At 40.0% G+C, this 13,922-nt stretch overlaps 1 protein-coding gene across 1 annotated transcript in view; it reads right to left on the reverse strand.

Moving 5' to 3' along the window:
• Positions 1 to 1,223: 1,223 nt before the first annotated feature.
• LOC108428469 (stereocilin) overlaps positions 1,224 to 13,922 on the reverse strand; it is a 30,540-nt gene continuing 17,841 nt past the window's right edge. The window contains exons 17-29 of the mRNA XM_037545454.1: positions 11,860 to 11,983; positions 11,401 to 11,483; positions 11,189 to 11,324; positions 10,672 to 10,868; positions 7,549 to 7,639; positions 7,290 to 7,449; positions 7,014 to 7,183; positions 6,255 to 6,410; positions 5,017 to 5,159; positions 4,758 to 4,906; positions 3,403 to 3,500; positions 3,154 to 3,301; positions 1,224 to 1,382 (exon numbers count right to left, since the gene is read on the reverse strand). Of these exons, the coding sequence (XP_037401351.1) occupies positions 1,294 to 1,382; positions 3,154 to 3,301; positions 3,403 to 3,500; positions 4,758 to 4,906; positions 5,017 to 5,159; positions 6,255 to 6,410; positions 7,014 to 7,183; positions 7,290 to 7,449; positions 7,549 to 7,639; positions 10,672 to 10,868; positions 11,189 to 11,324; positions 11,401 to 11,483; positions 11,860 to 11,983 (1,744 nt within the window). The 3' untranslated portion in view covers positions 1,224 to 1,293. The remainder of the gene's footprint in view (positions 1,383 to 3,153; positions 3,302 to 3,402; positions 3,501 to 4,757; positions 4,907 to 5,016; positions 5,160 to 6,254; positions 6,411 to 7,013; positions 7,184 to 7,289; positions 7,450 to 7,548; positions 7,640 to 10,671; positions 10,869 to 11,188; positions 11,325 to 11,400; positions 11,484 to 11,859; positions 11,984 to 13,922) is intronic.

Consider the following 13,922-nt stretch of genomic DNA (forward strand, 5'->3'; position numbering starts at 1 on the left):
AAGATCATACTATGAGAAAATGCCATTATTTCAAAATACTAAGTCAATATTTTGACATGATGCTGCCAGAAACAGAGTAGTTGCAAATTCTTTCTCTCACCATTTTTACATGGTTTCTCTGACAGGTAGGGCCTAAGTATTCAGACGAAGGGCCAGTTTTAAGCTTACTCCTGAACTGCACAGCGTTTAAATGATGCTTTTGCATTGAAAAGAAAATATAGTCCATGACTAGGCTAAATGCCTGTCCAGAACACACCCGCATGTTCTCTACATCGCTTATCACTCTGGGTCACAGCCACCAGCCCCAAGATGTTTTGCATAACTGCCTTTGGGATCCATATATATTCCCTGTAGTTAAGCAATGTGTGTTTAGTCACAGAGGTTGGCTGCATTTTGTACTTTAAATAATAATAAACACATTCAGTGATGTTGAGGTCTGGTCTCTGGGGTGGTCAGTTCATTGTTCAGCTTCTTTGTTTGATGTGTCCGTCTCCTTTTCTCCTTTTCTGTTCTTCTTGATCAGCTACACATCCTTTCAGACCCACAGCGCTGAGTCGTCTTCTCACAGTAGAAGGATGGACAGAAACACCTGTGGATGTTTTCAGATCTGAAGCAGCTTGATTTTCTCCTCTCTCTCAAAGATGAAAGCTTTAAGTATTGTTTATCTGATGGGGACAGTTTTGGTGTCTACCAGCTCTTACAGGTGGTTGCTTGGAGTCTCATTTTCTCTGTAGCTTTTAATGATTTTTTTTTTTAATGATTTTTTTTTAAACTTCAATTTTGGAGACTCCTATTTTTTCTTTTTTTCACACTTATGCAAGTGGATGATGTTGAATGTAATCTCTTCAGAAATATCTACCGAAAAATGAATAAACTTGTATTTAAAGCAGTAGTGAGAGGAAATTAAATCAGTAAAGGGTGGTCTGTGGCTTTTGCACAGAACTATATGCCATTAAATTGCAATACAGATCAGCCACACTAAAAATAATAAATTGGCTCATTGCCAATCATGTTGAGAGAAAAAAATCCGGTCATCTATCTTTAGTGTGTATGTAAGTTCATAGTTCTGAACTGGTTCAGTGCATAACAGATGGCAAAAGAGGAAAAGGACAAAAGTTGGAAGATCAGTGGACAAAAATCTTCCATTCTTCTTACTGCATTCAGCCCAAAACGTCATCTGAACAAATAAACAGCACTTCATTTTTTTTCTGTTGTTGGTTTTTAATCAAAAAAGTGTAAGAATTCAATAAAGTTCGCCAAATAAATAAGAATGAGTAACACCCCTGTTGGTGTTTATAATAAATGCCACAGAATACAGAGTAAAAATAACACACATGCTGTGAAGTTGTCAGGAAGCTGCACCGAAGGAGCCCAATTCCTGCCTGCGGAGACAAATACATTCTGTGTTACGAAGACAAATGACATAGAGACAGCTGTGCTATTACAGTTAAAAAAAAAAAGGAAAAAGTCATTTAGCAATTGTCCCTACTGCATTCAAAATATAGTGTAAAACAGCAGAATACAAAATAGCCCTGTGGATTTTATTTAAGAGCTGTGTAACGTCCTGAAGATCAATCTCTCCTGGCTGCCATTAAAGGAATTAAAAGAACATAAGTCTGACCAACAATGAATAAAAGGTAATAGAAGTTCGCATAAAGCACACAAAATAATGCTGATTGGTTTTGTTTCATACATTATTAGCATTTTTTATGGTGAAGTATTACTTTAAAGGGCCCATATTATGGAAGGGCCCCTAATATTATGGAAGGGCCCCTAAAACTTTCGCACAGTACTATATATACATATATATGTATCGCTGTTGTCGAAAACCACAAAACCTCGTGTCTCCAAAATCATAACTTTATAGGATAAGGAAAATACCTACTATTCTTTTTTACTTTTAATGTAAGTCAATGGAACCAGAAAGTTATTTTGAGCGGTTTCTTTTGGTCCATTCATCATGAAATTTATACAAGGTTTTGATACAAATTTATACAAGGTTTTGTTCCGTCATCAACGATAGGTGTATATATATATATATATACTCATTGGCCATTTTATCAGCTCCACTTAACATATATGAGCACTTTGTAGCTATACAATTATAGACTGTAGTCCACAAACCAAAAATATCCAGCCAGCAGCGTCCTGTGGGCAGCATCCTGTGATCACTGATGAAGGACTAGAGGATGACCAACACAAACTGTGCAGCAGCAGATGAGCTATCATCTCTGACTTTACATCTACAACAAGGTGCGAGTATCAAATAGAGTGGACAGTGAGTGTTTAAAAACTCCAGCAGCAGTGCTGTATCTGATCCGCTCGTACCAGCGTGACACACACTAACACACCACCACCACGTCAGTGTCACTGCAATGCTGAGAATGATCCACCACCCAAATAATACCTGCTCTGTGCTGGTCCTGTGGGGGTCCTGACCACTGAAGAACAGAATGAAAAGGGGCAAAGTGCAGAGAAACAGATGGACTACAGTCTGTAACTGCAGAACTCCAAAGTGCACCTGTTTGGTAAGTGGAGCTGATAAAATGGACAATAAGTATAGATACAAGGAGGTGTTTCAAATGAAGTGCTTGGTGAGTTACTATATTATATATGTGCAAAATAGTTTTGTTTGAATTTTCTATTCCATCTTAAATGGTGCAGCAGGTACACTGTACAGAAGCCTGAAACTAACTGCTGCATCATTGAAAGTGTAATGCAAAATTCGAATAAGAAGCCAAATGCAACTTCATCAGATTTCTCATTTCTCTCATATGTGTGTCCCGTACACCCTTGCCGTCAGACACTGCTGGAATCTGGAAAATATTATAGTTATTCACACGTCAGTACCAGCTAGTGCACGGCTTGTTTCGCGCGAGCCTCCAACCGTGAACTCGTCTGACGCAGGACACAGAATCGCAGCCAATCAGGACAGAGGTCATTTACATATATCAGTCTTAAAAGCACAGCAAAACAAAAACAGGTTCACTCTAAGCGATAAAGAGAGGTTGGAAAACGATGATGTGAAAATGAAATATGACTGTTTTAATACTTAAACTAAAAACAGAGAGATCATGGGCCCTTTAATGGTCAGAACAAAACTAGGACTGGTCTGAGATTAGGCATAATTCCTCAGGACACTGTCTGACCCACCTCTGTGTCCAAGCATGACCTCGCCTTCATACTGCGCCATGGTTAAGGCCTGCTTTTGCTCACTGTCCAGTTCCTCCCACTGCTCCTCCGTCACAGCCCACGACTGTTCAGCACTGAGCCAGGAGAGCTGGGCAGCACTAAACACCACCTATGAAAGAACAGCAACTATGTGAAAAACATCCATTTGCTTTCAGACTGGAAAGGCTAACAGACATTTCCTGTCTCAGTTCAAAGGGGTGAAGCTCTTACAGCCATCTTTCTTGGGGGGATCAGGGCTATTGCTGCTGGGGTCAGTCCTTCCATTTGTTCCTTTATGAGGGCAGACAACACCATGTCATCCAGTCCAGCTGAGGAGAGAGAGCTCATCATCATTAAAGTGGTGGCTACAACAAAAGGCATGTTTAGTCTCCAAAGTTTACTACTACAACTTTGCACAGGAGCTATGAGGCTAATGTAGTTTGTTTCTGGCACTATATCAAGTAGTATAGTTGAGCAAAGTACCTACATAATTCACGCTACTAGTGTTTCTAGCAAAGCCACATATTTTTGCCTGTTTTTTTAGATAACTTTGTGTTTTACAGCAGGAGAAACCATATAAGCAGGTCTATTTCAGCTTACTTAACGCTGTAAAGCAGTTTGAGGTGCAGCTGAATGATTATATTGAGTGTATATATATCAAAACAATTTGAAAGACAGCTGCAGTTTGATTACAACCTGCAAGTTTTAAGTAGGCAAATATAACCTATTACTTGGAGCTTGTGAACTGCCTGTAAAGTAGTTAGACCAGGCATGCTGAAACTCTCTATCTTAGGGGGACAAAGTGCAATGTTTGTCATGGGCCAGCAACTACAAAACAGTATACAAATAGAGAATGCCAGTGGACTTCAAACTGAGGTTTTTAAAATGTATTTAATAAAATTACACAATATTTTTTTATTATGAAAGCATTTCAAAAATACAGAATTTAAGATGGTGTGTATAACAACATGTTTGTTCTCTCACAGTTTGTGTTTACATGCAAAGATCTTTGCCAATCAGATTGAATGCATTCTGATTTTAGATTAAGACTGAGATGCTTATACAGTAAGCTCATTCTACTCAACAATCTGATGTAAATCTCCATTTACATGCTTGCTAAAAGTAATCTGATCCAACATAATGCGCATGCATTGAGAACCACTTAGTGTAGACGTTGCAAGAGATTTATATAGAACCATTTTTTTTTACTAAGGAATCCTTGAAGAACCATCTTCTGAAGTGTGGAGTTTGAGGCAGGAAGCTCCCACAGTTTTAGTATTTGGCTACAAGCTTCCATTACTTAGCTACCTTAGCTTAGAAGCTAATTGAAGATGCAAACTCAGATGTGAAACGTCATGGCTGATGGACCCCCTGCAACCCTGAGGAAGAAGTGGCTTAGAAAGTGTGTGTGTGTGTGTGTGTGTGTGTGTGTGTGTGTGTGTGTGTGTGTGTGTGTGGCTGATGGACGTTTGAGGTAAGGGGACATGTGGAATACTGATGAGTTATTCCTGACCTTCATCTGAAGGAAGTGCTTGGTTTTCAATGTACATATTGACAGTAGTGATGTGGTAACAATGAATGGCTACCTGCCAGAGTCCCGATCTCAGTGAAGACCTCAGAGCCCCAGTTACTGACCGGGCCGAAGCCCAGAGGGCTGGACAGTCTGGCAGTCAGGGCTGCAATCTGCTCTTCAGAGCATGGCAGGACTGTCTCCCTCAGAAAGAAAGCTGCCTCACTAACACACAAAGATCACAGTAATATGAGCCAGACTTGGAGAGGTACAGTGTGATCATATGCACAGATCTGAAAATGCAGCAATTAAAAAAGACAAAAGAAGAGGCTGACCTCAGGTTAGACGGGTCCAGACGGGAGATTTCTGATGAGCTGAAGCCACAAAGCAGATAACCAAGAGAAACCAGCTCTACCACTCCAAGCTCTTCTGGCTTCTGTTTACGGCGTTTCAATATTCCCTGTAGAGCTGCTCTCATCTGGAAAACACCACGCCAGCGGCTGATTTAAGTGGCAAATATTCAGAGTTTCAATACGTCTACCAAAGACAGCAGCAGTCATGATGTCAGTCACTGGAAGAGCCTGTTCCCAAATTCTATGGTAGTGTGTCCTAAAAATGCACCAATTATATTCAAATAAAGGTTAATATTACTTTTTAAAAGCTGACAGATTTTAAGCTGCATGAGGTAAGATTATTTTGTTAAAAATGAAGGAGCTTTGTTAGAAAGGAAGTAGCATTGCTGAGTCACTGGAGAAAAAAAACGCACTAAAACATTGTGTTGTGCTGTTGTGAGTAACATGTAAAATTCAAAACAGCACTTTCTAAAGCAGTGGGCCATGGTGGTCCTGCTAGGGGGCTGTTGGCTGTCAAGGTCTTTCTTTTTTTACTGCAAGATTTGCCACACTACACATTTCATCAAGCTTACTTTTAAATATAGCATATATTGTAATAATTCAAAATAAGGAAACATCTTATTTGTATTGAGTTCATTGACTGGTCAACAAAATGTTAGCTAGTTATGTCTATATTTTGCAAGTCAATGCAAAATGATAACTTTAGATCATATGGAATTCATCCATCATGGATGATTAGTTAGAATCCTTGGCCGTCTACAAGTGAAGCAGCCTAAAAGGATCTTAAGGGAAGAAAAGCAACCTAAAAGGATCTTGCTCCTCCATTTAAGAAACATCTTTGTGCTAAGATGTTTTTGGGAAACTCAGACCTTTACCTAAACCTAAAATATTTGCCAAAAAGCTGGAGAGTCAGCAGTCTTTACATATTAGCATCACATGTTGGCTGAATAGGCTGGATAGCTAACTACCAGCTTAAAGTGTAGGTAAGTATGGCAAAGTAATGACAGCACAGTGGATAACATTACCACCAGTTGCCTGCAATTACATTTTTCTACCATAGAGGTCTTCAAATCCCCAAACGTACATAACGCAATACATGCATCTGTTCCTGTTTACCTCAAAATAGCTGATTAGAGACATTGTAATGCAGTGCAAAGTCATCTCTGCACATTCTTTGATGCTTTGTTCCCTTTTGCCTGACAAAAAGTGTCAAAACTCACTTTCTTTGTGCTCCACTCCTTAAAGCTCCCAAGGTAGGCTACCACAGCTAGGTCAGACAGGTTGGCAGCCTGCAGCTCTCTCTCGCCCATCTCAGTGATGATACAGCCCAGCTCCAATAGTTGCTCCGGTCTGAGAGTCTTTACTGGCTTATAAAGCTAGACACCCAAAAAGAAAACAAAAACATATCTGAGCCCTTCAGCTATGCCACCACCATCTATTTAAGGGTCAGTTTTCAGACAAAGCTAAAAGTGTTGGTGGTCAGCTAAGACAAGTTTGGTGTCCAAGTTTTGCTTCATTAGTTGCAATGGAGCTACAAAGCTAATGTAGCTAACATGTAATGGAAGCTCATAGCTACTCATTAGGATCATAAATATTGCATGTTATGCATCGTCGCTGCCAGAGCAAAACCTTGTATCTCCAAAAAATACAGAAGAAAGAAAATCGATCTTATATTGTAATCACTACACAAAAGTGATACCTTGTCAAGTACAACTATATATATATATATATATATATATATATATATAATTCAATTACATATAGTAACATACAGTCAGAGAACACTGCGCAGGATGTGTAAGCTTACTGTCACTTAAAACATCATTTTTACCTGTAAATATTAAAAACACTTCTATATATATTCATCTACATATGTGCATTTACTTCTGCATACAACTGTACATGCACATATATTTTTCCTGAAATGTCTCGTCATATTGTAGCCCTATACACTGTGTGCTATGTGCTTGTGGACTGACCGGTCTGAGTTCTGCCCACAACACCCCACGTTGCTCAGCATCCAGTGAACCATCCTGACCCATAAACTCAACACAATCCTCCAGCTCCCTTCTCTTCATTCGACTCAGCTGATACCAGCGCCAGGCTGAGGGGAAGGTTCCTCTGATGTCCGCGCAGCTGGGAGTTGGCTCTGATGAACACATACAGGCCTTTCTCTCACAGATAAGGTCATATGAGTAATATCTGATTAAGTCTCTTAACAAACTCAGCAGATTGAAGCCATAAACATGCCTCACCTCTCCTTGTCCACCTGCGCCCTTTGACGATCTTGTGAATGAGGCTATAGATCTTGTCTTTTAATCCTTTCAGTTCGGTGCATGCTTTACCAAGAGCAGAGTCCTTCCAGTGCCACTGACTCTGCAGAATTTGCTCAACCGTGTCTTTGCCTAAATCATCCTAATAGAAACATGGCCTTCAACACAATGTAGCAGCACAGCACAGACTGGAGTAGCTTTAATAACAAGACTTGCATGTCACATTTTAAAGATTTCTTACCAGTGGTAGAGACCGTATCTGTTGTGGGGACAGGGTGAACACTAGACGCCCTACATGTTCAACATCCCCCACTGTCCATGATTTTGGCTGTCTGTGGAGGGAAGAGGAACTAGATCAGATGCAAAACTAGTCATCTATTAATCTACTCTGATTACATGCCAACATTGCTCTTTACTAAAATAATTACACTTCAATTTGGCCAAAAATCTAGTTTGCCCAATTTACCCCTTACCCAAATTACACTATATGGATATAAGTATACTATATGGGTCACTCCTCTTAATTATTAAATTCAGGCGTTTTATTCAATCCCATTGCCGTAGGTGTATAAAATCTACCATGCAGTCTGCCTTTACAAACATTTGTCAAAGAATGAGTCATTCTAAAGAGCTTACTGAATTCGAGCGTGGTGCTGTAATAGGATGCCACCAATGCAACAAGTAAGTTGGCAAAATTTCTTCCCGCTTAGATATTCCACAACAACTGTGAGTGGTATTATTGAAAGTGGAAGCACTTAGGAGCCACAGCTACTCAGCCACAAAGTCTCAGACCACATAAAGCAGCAGAGCGGGTCGCCACTGGTCTGCAGTGGAAACGTATTCTTTGGAGTGATGAATCATACTTCTCTATCTGGTAGTCTGATGGATAAGTTTGGGTTTGGCGAATCCCAGGAGAACATTACCTGCCTGACTGCACAGTGCCAAGGTTTAGGTGGAGGAGGGATAATGATACGCGGTTGTTTTTCAGAGGTTGGCCTAACTTAATGCTTCATCAGACCAAGACATTTTGGACACTTGTATGCTTTTGACTTTGTGTGAACAGTTTGGGCAAGGCCCTTATCCATGTCAGCATGACTGTGTCCCAGTGCACAAAGCAAGGTCCATAAAGGCATGCCTGGCTGAGTTTGGTGTGGAAGAACTTGACTGGCCCTCACAGGGCCTTGACCACCTCAACCCCATCAAACACCCTTCAGATGAACTAGAACAGAGATTGCGAGCCAGACACTCTCGTCCAATACAAATGACCTCACAAATGCTCTTCTGGATGAATGGGCAAAAATTCCCCACAGACACACTACAAAATTTTGTAGAAAGCTTGCCAGAAGAAGCTATTTTATCTGCAAAGGGGGACCAACTCTGTATTAATGCTTATGGATTTAGAATGAGATATCATAAAAGCTCCTGTAGGTGGAATGTGTATGTGTCCCAATACTTTTGTCCATATAGTGTATAGGTAATCAGCCAAGACACATGTGGTGCCCCCTAAATGCTGCTTCTAGAAGTAAAATAGTTAACAAGTAGTGGAAGCTTATAGCTGCCAGGTTAGCACTGTGCAAAATGCATGACTAAATTATCACACAATCGCCTCATACCCTGCTAGAAAAAACAGTACAGACCAGCATGGCTTGTCATAAGCAAAACCAGCATATGTTGTGTTGTGAAAGCTGATATGCTGGTCAAATACCATGACCATGCTGGGTGACCAGCTAAACCAGCACCAGACAAGCATAAACCATTTTTAAAGTGTACCATATTAAGTTGTTAAGTAATTTCAAATAGACTTGCTTATGTTGTATGACACAAAGCTAGCAACAAGTCATAAAATTCAGGTGGTTTAAAGCCCTAAAGTTCAGGCATCAAGATGGTATAGTATTAGTTATAGTAATAGAAAGTAACTTTGACCAGCTGCATGTTTTATTATAAAAAGAGCGTTAGTCCCGTTTGTCACTGCTTTGTACTTCTAGATTTTGATATTTTAAAAAGTGGCACTCCATTTTTGTTTGTGTCAGTTCCAAGTTATCAAACCTCAGAAAAAAATACATTGTGGTATGTATCATGTATCAGTATCAGGATATTTTTGCTATATCGCCGCCTCCAGTTGCTACCACTGTTGTAAATGTATTTTTGTCCATTATGTAGATAGCAGTTTGTCATTCAGTGTCAGAAATCAGGTTGAGACTACGTAACAACAACACAATTTGAGCAATAGCATTCAAAATGAATCATTCAAACTGTTTGAGCAAAATGAATCAGGTTCTCCAAACTGATTCTTGAGTTTCACAGCCCAGGTTTCACAGGTGGCCTTACATCACAGGCTAATAGTTCTATCAGGACTGTTTATATATTTGGTGCAAACTGACAACTCATTAGGTCAGTTAGTTTAGTGCCAGGTTTATACTATGGCCCAATCCCATTTCTTGTTTTCACCCCTACCCCTTGTCATTGTGTGTCACTTTACCCCTTGGAACTGTGTTTCAAAGGGTAGTGGTTGAAATCTTCCCCTACAAAATGAAACAACCCTCTAATAAAAATAACATTTCTTCATTAACAGCTGCTAGCGCTGCTCTGTAAGTGACCCTGCCAGCCTGCAGTGATGGCAAAGGACGGTAAAGTTCAGCAAACTCGCTGCTGTACTTTAGTTACATTTAGGACATCATATGCCTTTAAAGAGGGGGGATGCGATAATTATATATCATTGCCCACCCCTAATTATTCAGTGATATGAAGCTGAAGTCAGCTATTCGCCAGCTTCTTCTTGAATTTTCCCATTCCACCTTAAATCGTGCAGCAGTTAAATTTTGGCGCTTCAGGCATCAGAACTGCTGGACTATTTAAGGTGGAGTGGGAAATTTAGCTAGCTAGCTACCGACATCAGCACACTACTGACGATCTTTAATGCTTGTTATGAAGAAAACGACCAGAATACAGAATTACTGAAACAGCATTAAACTAAGACAATACAATGGTTATTGTAATTCTTTACTACAGAAAATGTATAGGTTTCTTTGGTGACTTGCACAGCCATCTTGCTCATTCTCATGACACTCTGTTTGGACTGTGCCCCTGAAAAACCTGTTTGTAAGGCCATGTAGTCCTAACACTTGGCCGTACGCCTCTATCATAACAAAACCAGGACACCCTACCTCTAGGCATGGGCTAAGGGCTAAGTGGTAGGGGCGAGTGGTGAAATGGGACTGGGCCTATGAGGAAGTTTCTCTGACAGGGATTAGACCTAGTCATGAACTATATTGTCCTTTTAATGCAAAATCTTCAGTCAAAATGGTGTGCAGTCCAGCACTAAGCAAGGAAAAAGAATGTGTATACTGGAACAAAAAGGATTCACCCCAGCATGCTCCTCTCTGTAAGCAGGGCAGCCATTTCTCTGAAGGAATCGAAAGGCATGCAGTATTCTCTCAGATCTTCTAAACGCAGCTTCAGAGCCTCTCTGTCCACCTGGGCCAGCGCATCCCTGTCCAGGAAGAGCAGCAGAGGACCCAGCAGGTCCATGGAGGTCCCAGAGAGAGGGTCCTCAGAAATACCCTGAAAGTGAGGTTGGAAATTGCTACAGGGACGATGAAATGAAGAAATATTTGTGTTGCTTCACAGAAGGAAGAGTATTAGCTCACTAGGCAAATTTACTGCCAGCATATTGATTCAATTCTAGATAAAGAATTGAGGAGCCTTGGTCCAGCTCCCTTGATGCATACAGTAATATAATTTTGACAGAAGCAGATAGTGAAAAGCCTACGGCATACATTTTAATGAATTTTATGTACTCTTATCGATTGCTGGAAAGAGTTTCTAAACAATGCGTTAATTTTTCCATTCCAGCAGAATGCTCCAAAAGTCATTTCTCTTACAAGAACATCAATAGCTTTCTCAGCCAAGGCCATCTGCTTGTGTCGCGGAAGCTTCAGGAAATCGATAAAGTGTCGACGGACGTGGTGCAGGATGGCCCTGAGTGAGGTGTTGGACAGGCGCTCCATCATCACCACTCTGTGAGACAATATACAATAGTCAGGCAAATGAAAATCAGGGGCTCGATTGAGGAGAATAAGATGACTGAACTTACGGTAATCCTGCAGCAAATGAAGGGTTGATGCTGTTCAGATCCATATTTGGCCTCTTCCGAATCTCCTCCACCACACACTTCCTCTGTGAAAACATGGTGCTTATTCATTTTCATAATATACTGACATCCAATTCTTCCCTCGGGCCTTCATTTGCAGAATGATGTTTGCTTAGTCATTTGTTTGAATAATTAATTAGACAGAAAACTCTTTAAACCGACTGCCATGTGGCCAGTAAATGCAGAACTGTATAAGCACAATAATGGTATTGGCGTATTCATTTATCATTTGTTATTCACTGGCGAGCCAGAAATGCAAGCCTTCAGTGGTGTCATTTATAACAAACGCTATTTGCATTGGCAGCGCAGTAGAGTTTGCTTTGGCATAACAATTGGAAAGCAGTAGAGGCAAGTTGTTTTGGATTGCTGGAATTGTCTCAAGCTTGTCTCACACATTCTCACCAGAGCTGGCCTCAGTCCTCCTGGCAATTCCATGACAAACTGCAACAATTCAGAGAAGTCTGATTCATTGGCCCAAAGCCGTAGCCTATTACAGCTTATGCCACTTGCAATGTGACCCAAACGTCTGTAAGGGAAAGCGACAAATAGCACAATGCTGCAGCCATAAAAAGGGTTTAGTCTAACAGGCTCAATGGAGCCAAGTGTTCACAGATTAGCTGAAGTATGAACACTATATTAAAGGGGAATTTCATACATGTGTTCAAGTTTCTGCACAGTTAAATGTTCAAGACATAAACAAAATAATCAAGAGTGGTTTGAGGTGAGGAATGCTTCATTCTAGAGAAACAGAATTGTTCCCAGATGATAGTAACCAGATCTGAACCAATTAAATCACTCCAAAAGCTCCCTTACAGTAAAATACTACATGAAATGATTATGACTATCGTCGCTGTCCAATGAAAAATAAGTACCTCCAAAATATTAACTTTACAGGAGAAGAGAAAAACACTCTTACTTTTCAATGGAAGTGATTTTAGAGCATTTCTATTGGTCCATTCATCATGAAATTTTGATACAATGTAAGGACAGCTAGAGTGTTGAAATGATGTAGAGAACTAAAAATCAACAAAAATGGAGATACATGGTTTTCATTGGACAGCGACGATGTGCAAAGTTGGCCCGTGCAAAAGTTTGGCACATTTTTATTCTTTTATTTCAATATGTTAAACTAAGCAAAGTACTCAAAATTGTGCATTAAAATGAGCAGAAACATGTCATATTTAAATTCCCTTTGATTTGTTAACTTTTATTAAAGACAGAAAACAGAAACAGGCAGTGTTAATACAACTGTGCCTACAGGGTGTCATATGGAAAAACAGATAACTGATTTACAGATTTACCACTATTTTACCATTTTACTGTTTTACAGCAACACTACATATAAAATCTCATATGTAAGTTCAATGCACATTTTTGGGACAGTATTTAAAATGCAAGTAAAATTTAATGTAGAAAATTTATAAATCTACTTTGACTTGACTTTGACTAATTTGAAGTATAGATACATAATGTTTAAATATAAACCCATTCTGAAATTGAAGCCTGCAACATGTTCCAAGAAAGTTGAGACAGGAGCAATTTAACATCTGGAACACTGTGAAATGTTCAAATGCATACATACAATATAAATAACAGGAGCATCTTGGAAATGCTAGGAAAAGCCTATTCCTTTATGAGCAAGGGTCCAGGCTCATCACTTTGTCAGGATTTTAGGTATTTCACCCTCTACAGTGAAAAAAGGGATTTAGAGAATCTGGGAAAATCGCTCTGTGCATAAAGGACAAGGACGAAAACCATAACTGAATGCAATCACTTAAACAACGGCATGCTTTTGTGATGGATATCACCACATGGGGTCAGGAGTTTTTTGACAAACAGTTGTCAGTAAACCCCGTTCGTGGCTGCATCCACAAATGCAAGTTAAGAATGTACTATGCACAGTGGAAGATATATGTCAACAATGTCCAGAAACAGCACCTAATTCTCTGAACTCAAACTCATCTGAAACGGACTGATGCACAGCGGAAGTGTGTATTGTAGTCTGAGTTTGAGTCAACCTTTCATATTGTTTATGGAAATAATGGATGTTATATTCTCCGGCCCAGAAAAGGACCACCCAGATTGTTACCAGCATAAAGTTCAGAAGCCATCTGTGAAAGCACCATTAACGCTGAACACATTTTGGAGCAACATATGCTGTCTTTTAGATGCCTTTTTAGGGACATCTATGCTTATTTCAATATGACAACGGGAAGCCATTCTCTGCATGTGTTACAAAAGTGTGGCTGGGTAATCAGAGAGTGCAGGTGTTCGACTGGCCTGCCTGCAGTCTAGAATTGTCTCCTACTGAAAATGAGTGTCTCATTACAACAGCAAAGGTATGGTTGCACAGCTGAAGACTTGTCCAACAGAAGAATGGCAAAAAAGTACACTTTCAAAACTGGATCAGTTTGTGTTTTCTATCCCCAAACCTTTATCAAATGCTATTTAACGGAATGGTGATG

The sequence above is a fragment of the Pygocentrus nattereri genome, chromosome 15 (genome assembly GCF_015220715.1).
Source record: "Pygocentrus nattereri isolate fPygNat1 chromosome 15, fPygNat1.pri, whole genome shotgun sequence".
NCBI lineage: Eukaryota > Metazoa > Chordata > Actinopteri > Characiformes > Serrasalmidae > Pygocentrus > Pygocentrus nattereri.